The sequence below is a fragment of the Diplotaxodon limnothrissa genome, linkage group LG12 (assembly GCF_057381915.1).
Source record: "Diplotaxodon limnothrissa isolate DT_005_m linkage group LG12, D_limnothrissa_male_GT1.1, whole genome shotgun sequence".
Taxonomy (NCBI): domain Eukaryota; kingdom Metazoa; phylum Chordata; class Actinopteri; order Cichliformes; family Cichlidae; genus Diplotaxodon; species Diplotaxodon limnothrissa.
The window spans coordinates 22,130,164-22,143,070 of NC_140607.1; the positions used below are offsets into that span (position 1 = coordinate 22,130,164).

Below are 12,907 nucleotides of genomic sequence, written 5' to 3' on the forward strand. Positions count from 1 at the left end.
AAGAAATAAGGATATTTCAGGATAAAAACTTGTATCCTGACTCACTGTAAGTGCAACAGGATTTTATGCATTTATGCTTTAAAATGTTTACTTTCCATTCATTTTTACTTCTCTGTAGCAACACTGGCCTGCATTAGCCGCACATTTTTATTACTTATAGACCTCATTGTAATCTGACCAATGAGCATATAATAAATAATTTATACAGTCATTGTCCTCGAACAGCTATCCAGTGGGCTGAATTGGACGCTCTGATCCCTGGACTGCATCCCCCGGAACTGTGCGGCAGATATATTTGTGTCATTGTCTTTGAGGATATATGTATACAAGATTTATCTAGACTGAGTAAAACAAGCCCCCCCCCCCAAAAAAAAAACAAAACAAAGAAAACAACAACAAAAAAACAAAAAAACAAAACAGTTTGAAAACTCTATATTATATAAACGCAGAAAATATACTGTAGCTCGTAGTACTGCCATCTCTCAGTATGCTGTAATGCCTGTAAGAAGGCTTTCTGTCTTAGTGGGTTTGTTGGTGGGCATTAAGCCGTCCTAAGGATTATCATCCCTCTGTCATGCTGAACCGACCGGCTGTCCTTCGGAAATATGTTAACATTAACATTTCCTCTTTTCCGTGAGGACGAGCAGCGGGAAAACAAAGCGCTCTTCTTCCTCAACCGTTTCCGTCGTCATGGAGACCCTCTCTGTGTACGGAAATAGTGGTCCTGCTGAAGCTAGCAACTTTGTGAAAAATCAAATTATCTATTCAGTTGGCTCTGCGTTTGCGGCTATCTGTTGCTCTTTGCGTGGTCTGGACTTGATCTGGTAAGCTTTGTAGTGATTTTCGCATTTTAGAAAAAGAAAACTTATTTGTGTCAAAATTAGCATAATCACTTCTTAAACTAAACCAAGCACAAGCATGTAAGTGGGATCCATTCAGGGGCGAATCCAGGATTTTTAAACCGTGGTGGCACAGGCAGTAACAACCAGACAGGGGAGTCCAGGAAAATTGTAAAAGATGATATCTACCAGCTATAACTAGAATCATAATTACATAATTAATATGTAATGTCAATGTCTGTTTTGTTATGTAGAGAACCATGGGATTTAAAAATTTCCAAGTTTGTTTCTGAATCTATACACAGTTGTAATTGACTTCAGGTCAGCAGGCAGGTTGTTCCACAGAATTGAAAGTTTCCTCAACAGATTTAGATTCAGTTCTGGATAATAGACCCGAACCACTGAGAGCTTGACTAATAAAAATATTTTAAAGGCAATTCTGTGTTAAACTGTCCTTACATATGTAATACGTAAGGACAGTTTAGAGAGTCCTTACGTATGTTATACGTAAGGACTCTCGCTTCTGCATTCTGAATTAGTTGAAGTCATCCGACTGGGATAATCCTTCAAATAGAACATTACCATAGAATAACCTGGTTTATATTAATGCATGACACATTTTTCTCAGATTCAGTTTCAAATAAAATATATTAAAAATTAGAAAATGCTTAAATTACACAAAATTTTAATAGGTAGAAAGCTGTTTAGTGACATTATTAATATGATTGCCAAAAGTAAGATTACTGTCCAAAATGATTCCAAGGTTCCTGACTTGCTCGCAGTGTTTCAGAGGACAGATGATGAATATGAACAAATCTTCTGTCTCTGATTTGTTTAAGTAATTTCTATTTAGTGTAATGTATAATGGTATACCGATTTATTTTTAGGTTTAAATTTTTATTATAATAATAACCTATGACTGCAAAATAAATACTAGCTGAAGCTGAAGCAGTACAAAGAGCAATAAGTGCCTCCAATACAGTGGTAATAGAAAGCAACATAGCATAAGTGCTTCAGTCTAGAACTTGAGTAGCTCTACTTACTTTCCAGCACTGGTCCCATCCATGCTGTCATGACCAGCTGTGACCCAAAACAGACACTGCGTGCAGGCTTCACGTTCATTCATTTTGTTGATAAAGACTGAGGTGTTTGATATTTGAACTTAACTGGATTCTTACTTGAATCCAGGCAAACAGGCAGGCAGTTTAGTATTTCGGTGAGTAAGTCCACAGTTTCTTTTTGCAGGAACAGACCAGCTCAGAATATCAGGTAACTACTATCCACAGGGAGAGAGCTCTTCAGCTGACAAACGGATCTACTTAGAGAAACAGGTGACTTTAGCGCAGGCAACGTACTCAGAAAACATCAAAAAGCCTTATTACCACAACCATAGATAACAATCTGGCAGAGAACAGTAGCTCGAGTTTGTTCTTAAGTGCTGATAAGTAATGATTAGATTAGAAATTAGTGCACTGGCTGAAGAGCAGAAAACCAGGTGGCTCTGCTAGGGAGTGGTACATGCCCACCTCAACCTGTGGGAAAAAGAAAGTCACGGCAAAAGAGAAAGAGAGTAAAACGGGGGGAAAACCCTTAACAGCTGTAAAACAATGACACGTGATCAGTCCAGAAGCACTGGATGTTTTCACAGTGACAGTACAGATGACAGTGACACACAGATACACAGTGACAGATCTGCCCAATGGCAGATCAGTCACATTTCAGGTGATAGGAATTGGGATTTCCTCAGCATTTACTTTATGCTCTGCAGACATGAATATACATGAAACCCCATTCAGTAAGTTATATAGCACAATTTGAAGTTTTGCAGTTACTAAGGCAGGGCATGAAATCCCAGTATGGACTCACCAAAGTGACTGTGGCTTATGTATGAAGGAGAAGAGGCTGTCTCTCATGCCTTACTGCAGAGCTGTTGCAGCAACTGGTCAGTCCTGTGTAGAAGCCAGCAGCTGTTTACATGTGTTTGCTATATTTATCGTATTTGCTACTGTACAGAAATGTGTGACGACTGCAGCACACTCCCCTTTCTCCTTGCTGGCCTAGTGTCAGATTTCGACCTGCTACCAGTATCCTCTGCTTTGCTTACCAACAACAGAGCAGTGTGGTAGTAATGACACAATGACCGGCTATTGGCTGTAAGACGAAAATACTGAGGGATGTCTCTGCCACTTCCAGGGCAGGTGGAGCGAAGTAAAGGAAAAAGGGAAAGAAGAGGAAGAGAAGGAAATGACACTTTGTCTGTATGAGTGTCTGAGAGCGGTCGGGCTACAGCATCACTATGCCAGGTAAGAGCAACCACAAGCCATTCAAATTGGCACTATTCTGCTATAAAACAATTTGCCTCCCCCTTTCCTGTGCTTCAGGTTTACCTCAGTGGGTGTTTGTCGTACAGCCCACATCTCAGTGCTCACCATGGAGGACTACCCCCTGCTGGGGATACACACAATGGAGGACAGGACTCGGTTATTTCAACTTGTCCAATTTGTCAAAACTCTTGATCTGGAGGGCCTTGGATATGATGATGATGATGATTATCACTATAGTGGTGGTGGACGCGTCGAAGGCAGCACTATAGTGGATAGCAGCTTTTATCATGATAGTGACAGCATTTTTGATGATGAAGATGGTAATGGAGCTGCTGTCAATAATATAATTGCCAGCACTTTTGCCAGACCATCACATGTTCGCAGGCGACTTGATTTCAGTAATGAGACCAGTGATCATCATCAGCGGTTGTCTCATCCTGTTGTTCACGTTAACATGAGGTATGCCAGATATGAGGAGTCCATTAGGAAAAAAGGATCTGCTACCTCTGTGCAACATCAATATAGGCCAAAACCCAAGCCTGCAAATGTGACATCAAACACATTTAATCACAAACCTTTGGGTCACAAAGACAGAAAAAGAACCACAAGGAAGAAAACTCTTTATACAGAAATGGACACTGATGGATGCATGTGTAAGCCAACACCTGTTTATGAAGCAAAGAGAACAGCTGGATATAACTATGGACTACCAATGAGTACTCCTCCTGCTCAGTGCAAACAGTGAGTGTGGTCTATACTGTCCTCTACTTAGACTGAATGTCATTGATGACAGCAGGATACATAAATGACAGTTAGAAAAAAGCAAATGTAAACACACTGATGAGACAACATTTTTGATGACTGTCATTGTCTTTATGACAGTGTCTCTTTATAATATTGAGTTTTTCTACTGTGATTGAAATTCTAACTCTAATTTGAGAGCCAGGCAAGCAGAAGAGCAGCGGATTAAGGTGTGTGTGAGGAAAAGACCACTGACATGCACCGAGAGCCGACAAAGAGAGGCAGATGTTGTGACAACTCCAGGTGGAGAGTGTGTGATTGTCCATGAAGTCAAGGAAGCCGTGGATCTCTCACAATACATACTGCAGGTGAATGTGCAGAGAGGAGACAGTGTACTCTAACCAATGTCACGGTATTTGAATTACTACTTTAAGGCCTTTTCAAACCTTTCCTGTTGCTTTTTTTTTGTCCACACAGCACAAGTTCTACTTTGACCAAGTTTTTGGGGAGAAAAGCTCCAACGAAGAGGTTTATCACCAAACAGCATATCCTCTGGTGCAGCACATGCTCAAAGGGTAGGGTTGCATTCATGGACATCTTGCTAGAGTTGTACTAACTTGATTGAGTGTGCAGTAAACAGTATATCATTACACCAAAAAAAGCAGTCCCAATGCTTTAGTTAAATGGACTTTGTGCAACTTTAATTTAACAAATTTTAAAGTATAATAAACTAAATAATAAAAATTGTTAAATGAAAGGTTGTTAAATGAAATAAACATGCACAACAGTACATCTCAGTATGGGCAGAAAGTACAAAAATGCCCAATTTAAAAAAGTGAATTAGGTTAAAGGTATTCATTTGCACCACATTAAGGACATTGTTTGTATCAGTGTATCCTAATCGTCTATACTTCTTTGTGTGTGTGAGCACAGAGGCAAAGTCACCTGCTTTGCATACGGTCAAACAGGTGCAGGGAAGACTCACACCATGCTGGGTTCACCTGCCATTCCAGGACTATATGCTCTGGCAGTTCAGGACATCTTTGCTCACCTGTCAGCCACACACTCATACCAGCTGGTGTTTGTCAGCTTCTTCGAGATCTACTGTGGTCAGCTGTATGACCTCCTGGACCACAGAAAAAGGTCTGTGTTTAAGTTTTTTGGGGGGGGGGGGTTGTGTTAAAAGTGCATGCAGATTTTTGAGCTGGACGCTGCACTGGGGGAATTCATATAATCTCTATCTCACTGGGGTCATTTAGGTCTCAATTTTATGATAACATTATCATAAAATTGAGATGCCTGGATCTAGGATGTCCTCACTTCTTTATTTAGTATTTTGCTCAAAGCCTCAAAGTCTTTCTTCTGTATTTGTATCTCTTAATCTTTCTCTTTCTTTCTTCTGCAGGTTATTTGCTAGGGAGGATGGACAGAAAGTGGTTCACATTTCAGGGCTGCGAGATGTCAGAGTGGACTCAGTCAGCTCTCTGCTGGAGGTTTGCCTGATTTTCTTTACAATAAGTTATATTATTTAAAAAAATCAGTGACATATTAGTGTTTCTGGCTTATGATCCATCACAATTCACTGGTTACTTTAGTGTGTGAACTACAGAAAGAAAAGTGGTTCATTTTAATGTGTGTGGCTGTATTTCAAAAACAATGAGAAATAAAATTTACTGATAGGTCAAGCAGGGCCGCAGGACAAATTCATCTACTTCAACACCAAATAAAGTGTTTGAGGTTTGGAGCGTTATGACTCAGGTCAGTAGTAAAGCATAAGTATATGTGAGTGTATCAACAAATTATAGCATTGACCAGATTACTGAAAATAGTATGTAATGCTAATGTGAAGGCCCCAACAATGATCATGACCAATAACATAATAAAATTATTTCTTCATCACTTTGTGCATGCAAATCAACATAGATAATCTCACAGTAATGACTCTGTTAAATGCTTTGAAGTTAATATTGTTCAGTCCATCAGGAATGATAATTTGGTGAAATTGTATGCAGTGTGTATGATGATTATGCTTTGAAAATGGAAAAGGGTCCTTAAAATGCAGAATATGACCTCAACTTTGAATACAATTTGGGTGAAGATCTGTTAGGTCATTATTTTTTGTAAGTTTGACTCAATCTGACCAATACTGTGGGAGGCGAAGCAATTCCTGTGAATTCTGGACAGACAGACAATGGCGTGACCTCATTGCTTCTTGGGAACAGATGAGCTAATGCACAGAAAGATTCCAAGATCTTTTCTCCCTGGAAATAATAAGAAACAGGTCCCCAGCTATAACTGAACTGAGTGTAGCAGTTGTTCTTGCACTTCACTTTTATATTATGGTCTCACAGGTGTACCAGTGTTATCTTAGGTCGGGGTGAGTCACAATATCAATATGATTTGATACTGAAATTTTTATTAAAATATGTAAGCACTCTAAACAGACTCCCCCAGCAGTTTGACTTACCAGAGTCATTTTGATAGTGTTGCTGTCTCATGGACATTTTTTTTTCTGTGATCCCCACCTCTGTCTTTAATAACCTTAAATACATGAAACATTGCCTAACAGTAAGTATGATTTCTGCAATCTCCTCAACCTAGTAAGAGTAGTTTCCATCTCTCCCCTCTTACTCAGGTGATTTCTCAGGGTACAGCCGAGCGGACACAGGGGATGAGTGGCGTGAATCCACTCTCTTCTCGATCCCATGCCTTGCTTCAGATTCAGCTTAGAGATTCAAACCAGCAGATAGCTGGCAGGTGAGTGACAGGTAACGCACTTCATGATGTTACTTTTTTCTTTCTCTGAAACCATACTTGAATTATTGATTATTGATTAGTAGATCAAACAAGACAACAGTGTCGGTGTAAAATGACTGTAAAATGTGTGTGTATGTGTCTGCGTAGAATGTGGTTTGTGGATCTGGCAGGAAGCGAAAGAGCATCCGATGCCAAAGAACCTGACAGGCAGAGCCGCATGGAGGGAGCTGAGATCAACCAGAGTCTGTTGGCTGTAAGCTATACAGATACGTGCTCTCACACTAAGAGGCCCAACATAAAGTCAAGGATGTTCATTGACATTGTTGATTTTTATTTCCCTCAGCTTAAAGAATGTATCCGGTCACTTGATCAGGAACAATCGCATACACCTTTTAGGCAGAGCAAACTGACTCAGGTAGTAAAAGCTGACGGAAATAGTGACACGAGTATGCATCATATGGCTGATTTTCTGGTTTCTCCACTGATCCTCTATGTTTTGATACTGAATTCTTTTTCTAGGTTTTGAAAGATTCATTTGTCGGTGACTCAATGACATGCATGATTGCCAACATTTCACCTGGTCACACAGCAACGGAGCACACACTTAATACACTGAGATATGCAGACCGGTAAGTGTGCACATATCCAGGTATAATGAGGGGAATTTAATATACTGTATTAGTTTCTTAAAATATTTATTGATATCTTTATTGTGTAAAGCCATGCCGGGTTTCAGTCCTCTGATTTTATATTGTATGAAAGGGAAAATTCTATTAAATTCAGTCTTTACAATCAAGGTTTCTTTAATATTTTCAGGGTAAAAGAGTTGAAAAGACAAGGAGGGCTGAGAGGAAGAAGAAGAAACAGAGGCAAGACAGCAGCCTCACCCAATCAAAACCTGTTCAGCAGCACCACTGGTAGCACTGTTAGCAGTAGAGGGAAAAGTCCTCCAAAGAAGCCAAAGTTAACAAGACAAAGCGATTCTTTCGGTCCCACAACTCCTACCACAAGGTCACCTGTGAGGAGTGCATTTCTCTGCTCCACACCCAAGAACACCAAATGTGGAGAGGAAGCAAATGCGAGACGGAGGGGAGAGATCAGACTTGAACATATTTCTCCAGTTAGAGGTTGGCTGAGAATAGGTGACAAAAGGCATCGGAGAAATGAAGCAGATGAATTAGGAGGGGGGAGAACAGGAAATGACAGTTTAAAAACTATGGAGAGACAGTCTGTTAGTCAGCAAAGCCCCAGGGCAGTGCTGGTGTCGGGACAACCAAAAGACAAGCGTGTATGGAAGGTGCAAAAGGAGGGAGAAGCTCATGAGAATGATTCATTTTTTACTGAAAGTAAATCTGACTCCTGTTTCAGAGAAGAAGAACATGAGCAACATGCTATGAAAGGTGGAATAAAAAAAGGTGGAGAGAATGGAGATGCAAATAGTAAAGGGGAAGGGATAATACAAAGGGGGTTACCAAAGGCCAATGAAAGGGATAAGGAAAGAGAGAGGCATCTGAGATGGTATCACAAGCAGCTGCAGCAGTTTATGCCCTCTTCTGCTTCTTTATCCAGCCAACTCTCCTCACCCTCTATATATCCATCTCCCTCTTCCTCTACTCAGCCTTCTGTCTCTCACCTCTCCATTTCTTCCCGTGCGAATCATGGTTTGGAACTGGTTTTAGATGGATGCACAACCAGATCTGAAGATAGAGTTAATGGTAACAGAGGACAGGTGTTTTCTCCCAGCGCTGAGATTCTGTTACAAACTGAAACCTCTTCGATCTCTAATAACATTAGTGAAGAGGATGCTAATGGAGACACTGGTGGTGTTGGGGAAAACTCGAGGGCATCTTTGGAAGGAACATGGACAGGATTTGAACAAGAAATGAGTAGAAACGAGAAGAGGAGGTCACTTGAGGCAGCAAGTGAAGAAAGGCAAAGAAGGAAAGAGAGGAGGCCAGCTGGAGTGGAGAGGGGAGAAGGGAGGTGGGTGTGGATGTCAAATGGGACAGCAGGTGCTGTCTGCTTTGACACAAGTGAGACACAATTGTGTCACAGCTCTGATTCACAAGACAGACTGGAAGTGGGTGTGGCAGGACTGAATACCTCAGATGACCCAGCTGATGGAGTGTGGAATGCTGGGAAGGGGGGAGCAGCTCAAAAAGGGTGTTTATTGTCTGCTCACATGAACAATGAGGGCAACAGCCTCATTAGCTACCCCCCTGCAGAGCAGTCCCTCTCCCCGGACTGTGAACATACCAGCACACTCCTGACCCCAGTTATGCTTAGTGCTGCCTCTTTTGAATCAAAGTGTACGAAAGTCATCCCAGAGGCAGTACAATCAAACACACAGAGAGAGAAAGAACTATGGTTTCTTGCTAATCCCGGTAAATTGCCAGCTACATTACCTTCCACTACTTCCATCACACCTACTGAACCCCTTAACAAACCACCAGAAAATCCAGCTCACACTCAGCTACATAACCATTCAGAAGTCAAAAAGTTGGTTTTACCTCAAAATGAGACTCAGGTGGATTCTTTTAGCTCCATCATGGAGCCCCTCAGCATCTCCCAGCTTCAAGTGGATCAACAGGCTGCTACAATCTCTTTCCTGCGAGGGGACAACAAAAACACCTCGCTCAGTCCTCTTAATGACAATAGAGAATACAACAAGTGGGAAGAGATGGAGGAAGTTGTAGAGGATGAGAATACGGGTTTGCAACTGTCTTTCGTGGAACTGCCACAGGCAAAGACGCACTACCCTCCCTTATCTGACACTACGACAGCTACGAATCACACAGAGGGAAAACAAGACGTACATCTCAGTAATTGTTACACAGGTATAAGTATAAATTCTGATGGTCGTGTGTGTGTGTGTGTGTGTGTGTGTGTGTGTGTGTGTGTGTGTGTGTGTGTGTGTGTGTGTGTGTGTGTGTGTGTGTGTGTTTAAACAGGTCTGTCCACAACCTTGTTTTGTTTTCCTGTGCAGGTATTCCTGAAGATATTTTGGACTCCTCACAGGATCAAGATAGCAATCAGAAGCAAACACCACCAGCTACATTCAACAAACCTCCTGCATCACCACTTAAAAAATCTACATGCACTTCTGTGCAAGGGTTACCCAGTTTACAGGATTTAATGACAAATGATGCACAAGTTCCACCAGAATATGCACATGATAACCACGAAAAACTTCCATTAGCTTCCATTTTAACACCACAATTAGAAAGTGTCTCAGGTTACACACCAGCAAGCCAGTGTCACACAGTATATTCAAAGCATTCCTCCAACTCAACCACTTCACTCCAACCAAACAATCTTGGAGAGTTTAATGATGAAGAAAGCGCCACTAATCACCACATTAGACCCACGATCCAGCTGTTTAAGCTGGACGACTTAGACCACGCAAAGTAGGTCCAGAATTCTCACAATTTTTGTTAGTGTAATCATCCAAAAAACATTAAAATAACACAAACATATTCTTGTGTATTTGATAATATTAGAATGATGCACAAAAAGGGGTTATTTTAATAAAACATTAATGCATATTTTTTGTACCCATTCTAACTTTAGGTGGTGTATATTCAAGGCCCACTGGGAGCAGCTAAAAGAGATGGAAGCTTTATGTCGTAAAGAGGGGAAGCTTCTGTGCCAGCAGCCTGATATGGTGAGAAATAAAGCAACAAAAGCAACTCTTTACATTTTTTTAATGTACATACTCTTTTTCTGTTAGGCATTTGGAGAATATGTCCAGCAGCTGGAGGAAATCATGGAGAAAAAGGCTTGGTGTGTACACAGCATGAGAGCTCAGCTACAGCCATATCTGAAGCCCATCACCTCAATCCACCCACAGGGAGCAGACGATCACAGATCAACTAGTTGAATTTGAGTTAATAATACTTATGTTTTTGTGCAATGTTTTCAGTGACAACAATAACTGCAGCTTGCTACATATCGTACATATATGGTCATCCTATATGCTTTGTTATGTTTAAGTAAATTGAGCTTGATGAGTTCTTGGACAGCTGTCACTTGATGTGTTTGATGTCAAAATGCATGATGCACTAAGGGTTTTACTGGTGAAACGTACAATCATATGTTTTTCTTTCATGGTGACAGTAATATATATGGAATTCTGATTCTGCCACTAAAGATAGTTCTTTCTATCTGTTTTTTCTTAGCCTCTGTCCATGAAAACTGCTGATTTTGTAATTTTTCATTAAAGAAAATCTTTGGTTTTAATCTTAATGCATATTTTATTCACAGCACCACTATCTGGACAAAGCTAAATCTGTGTCTCTGGGTTGACAACTCATAGAACCACGCATTTGTTTGAGCTTGATCTCAGATTGTAATAGAAATGCTTGCTTAGCAGACTGTTTTCTAGTGTTAAATTTTTTAAGATTTCAAGATTGCTGATATCTGTTATGTTGTGATCTCTGAATTTGAAATCTTCCTCTTTAAATGTCAGTGTTTAACTTTGGGTAATGTGTGCACATTTTTCCACAGAGGGCAACTGAAAATCAATAAAATAAGGACTAAAAAAAGTATACCCAAGCACTTCTTTGTATTAAAATTATAGCACATCCTTCTACATTTTTATCCAAGCTCAATTTGACATTGAGTTTTGTGCTGAGTCTTCTGATAAATAATATGAAAGCAGCATGCATGAGGAGAACAAAAAAGTGGTGGAAGTGACGAGGTGGAAGTGGGATTACATCAGGGATTGACTCTGAGCCCCTTGTTGTTTGCAGTGTGATGGGCAGGCTGGCAAATGATGTCAGGCACGGGTTTCTGTGGACTATGATGTTTGCAGATGACGTTATGAACTGTAGTGAGAGTAGGGAGCAGCTGGAAGAAAGATGAGAGGTGGAGGTACGCTCTGCAGAAAAGAGGAATGAAAATCAGTAAAAGAAAGACATAAAAGATAGGCAGACGGGTTAACAGTGGCGATGCAAGGAGTTGAGGTAGTGAAGATGGATGAGTTTTAATACCTGGGATCAGACATCGAAACCAATAGATGCACAAGAGAGGTGAAGAACAGAGTGCAGGTAGTGTGGAGGGGGCGGAGATGAGTGTCAGAGGTGGTTTGTGACAGAAGGATAGAAGCAAGAGTAAAAGGGAAGGTTGAGAAGTTGGTACCGGTAGTAATAGGATATACAGTTTGGAGATGGTGGCACTGACAAAAAGACAGGGCAGAGAGGAAATTGTTAAGATTTTCATCACCAAGATGGAGAAGATTATAAAGGGACAGCTCAGGTAGAGATGTTTTGGACATGTGCAGAGGAGGTATGGAAGATATTGAATATGGAGCTGCCAGCCAGAAGGAAAAAACAGACCACAGAGAAAATTCATGAACGTAATAAAGGAGGACATGGAGAAGGTAGTGTGACAGGGAAGGATACTAAGGATAGGGTGAGATGGAGGTAGACGATCTGTTTCCACATAGAAATGGTAAAAAAAACAAACAAACAAACAAAAAACATTAAAATTGAGTCGATGGAACTACCACCTGTTATAAGTAGTGATGTGCGGATCGATCCTGAAATATCGATTCCTCCGATACCAATCATTTATGTTCTAGAATCGATTCTCATATTAAAATATCGATATTTTAGTACTTTGGGGTAAATTTGTAGTTTTTCATTAACAGGAACACAGTGGAAAGAAAATATATCATTCGGATCGTCTAAATTGGAAGAAACTATTTCCTCTTATGCCTTTCATATATCTTATGCTAAATACGGCTGTATAAATGTGTCGCAGCCCCTGGCCGGTGTTGCCAACTCCTCAGTAAGGAAAATTGCTATTGGCTATGCTAAAAGTCTCTAGAAGTCAAACAACGTCATCGCCTAATTTGCATAATTGGTCATGCTAATATCATTGTAACCCACGGTGTAGGAGAGAAAAAAAGAAGAGACATAAAGTGAGTAAAAAAAACGTCCTAAATGCATTTAGAATTTATTTAGAATTACAACTTAATTTTTTTTTAGCGATTATTGTTTTGTTTGTTTTTATGTCACAATTCCAACCTTATTCCTTTATCTGCGCTTGGACCGGTAAAAGTGACCCGAAATAGGCACTCTAGTGGAGTTACTTTGTGTGTGTGTGTGTGTGTGTGTGTGTGTGTGTGTGTGTGTGTGTGTGTGTGTGTGTGTGTGTGTGTGTGTGTTTAAGTAGTTTTAAACCTTGTGATCCACAAAACAACATAACAGTAAAAGAAGAACTGATTGCGTTACAGTCAGTGCG

General features: G+C 40.5%; 1 protein-coding gene across 2 annotated transcripts; it reads left to right on the forward strand.

Annotated features, from left to right (window-relative positions):
- The first annotated feature begins 3,083 nt into the window (after positions 1-3,083).
- On the forward strand, positions 3,084-10,541 carry LOC146621317 (uncharacterized). Of its 2 annotated transcripts, XM_085368327.1 has the most exons (16): positions 3,084-3,142; positions 3,221-3,904; positions 4,104-4,272; positions 4,382-4,479; positions 4,838-5,047; positions 5,310-5,397; positions 5,585-5,662; positions 6,540-6,661; positions 6,809-6,914; positions 7,005-7,076; positions 7,181-7,290; positions 7,478-9,498; positions 9,648-9,797; positions 10,005-10,068; positions 10,232-10,325; positions 10,392-10,541. In XM_085368327.1, the coding sequence occupies exons 1-16, from the start codon at positions 3,084-3,086 to the stop codon at positions 10,539-10,541; spliced, it is 4,275 nt and encodes a 1,424-aa protein (XP_085224453.1). The 2 variants fall into 2 exon arrangements, with proteins under 2 accessions (XP_085224453.1, XP_085224452.1); XM_085368326.1 differs by lacking the exon at positions 5,585-5,662 and having other exon boundaries at positions 9,648-10,068.
- The last annotated feature ends 2,366 nt before the right edge of the window (positions 10,542-12,907 follow it).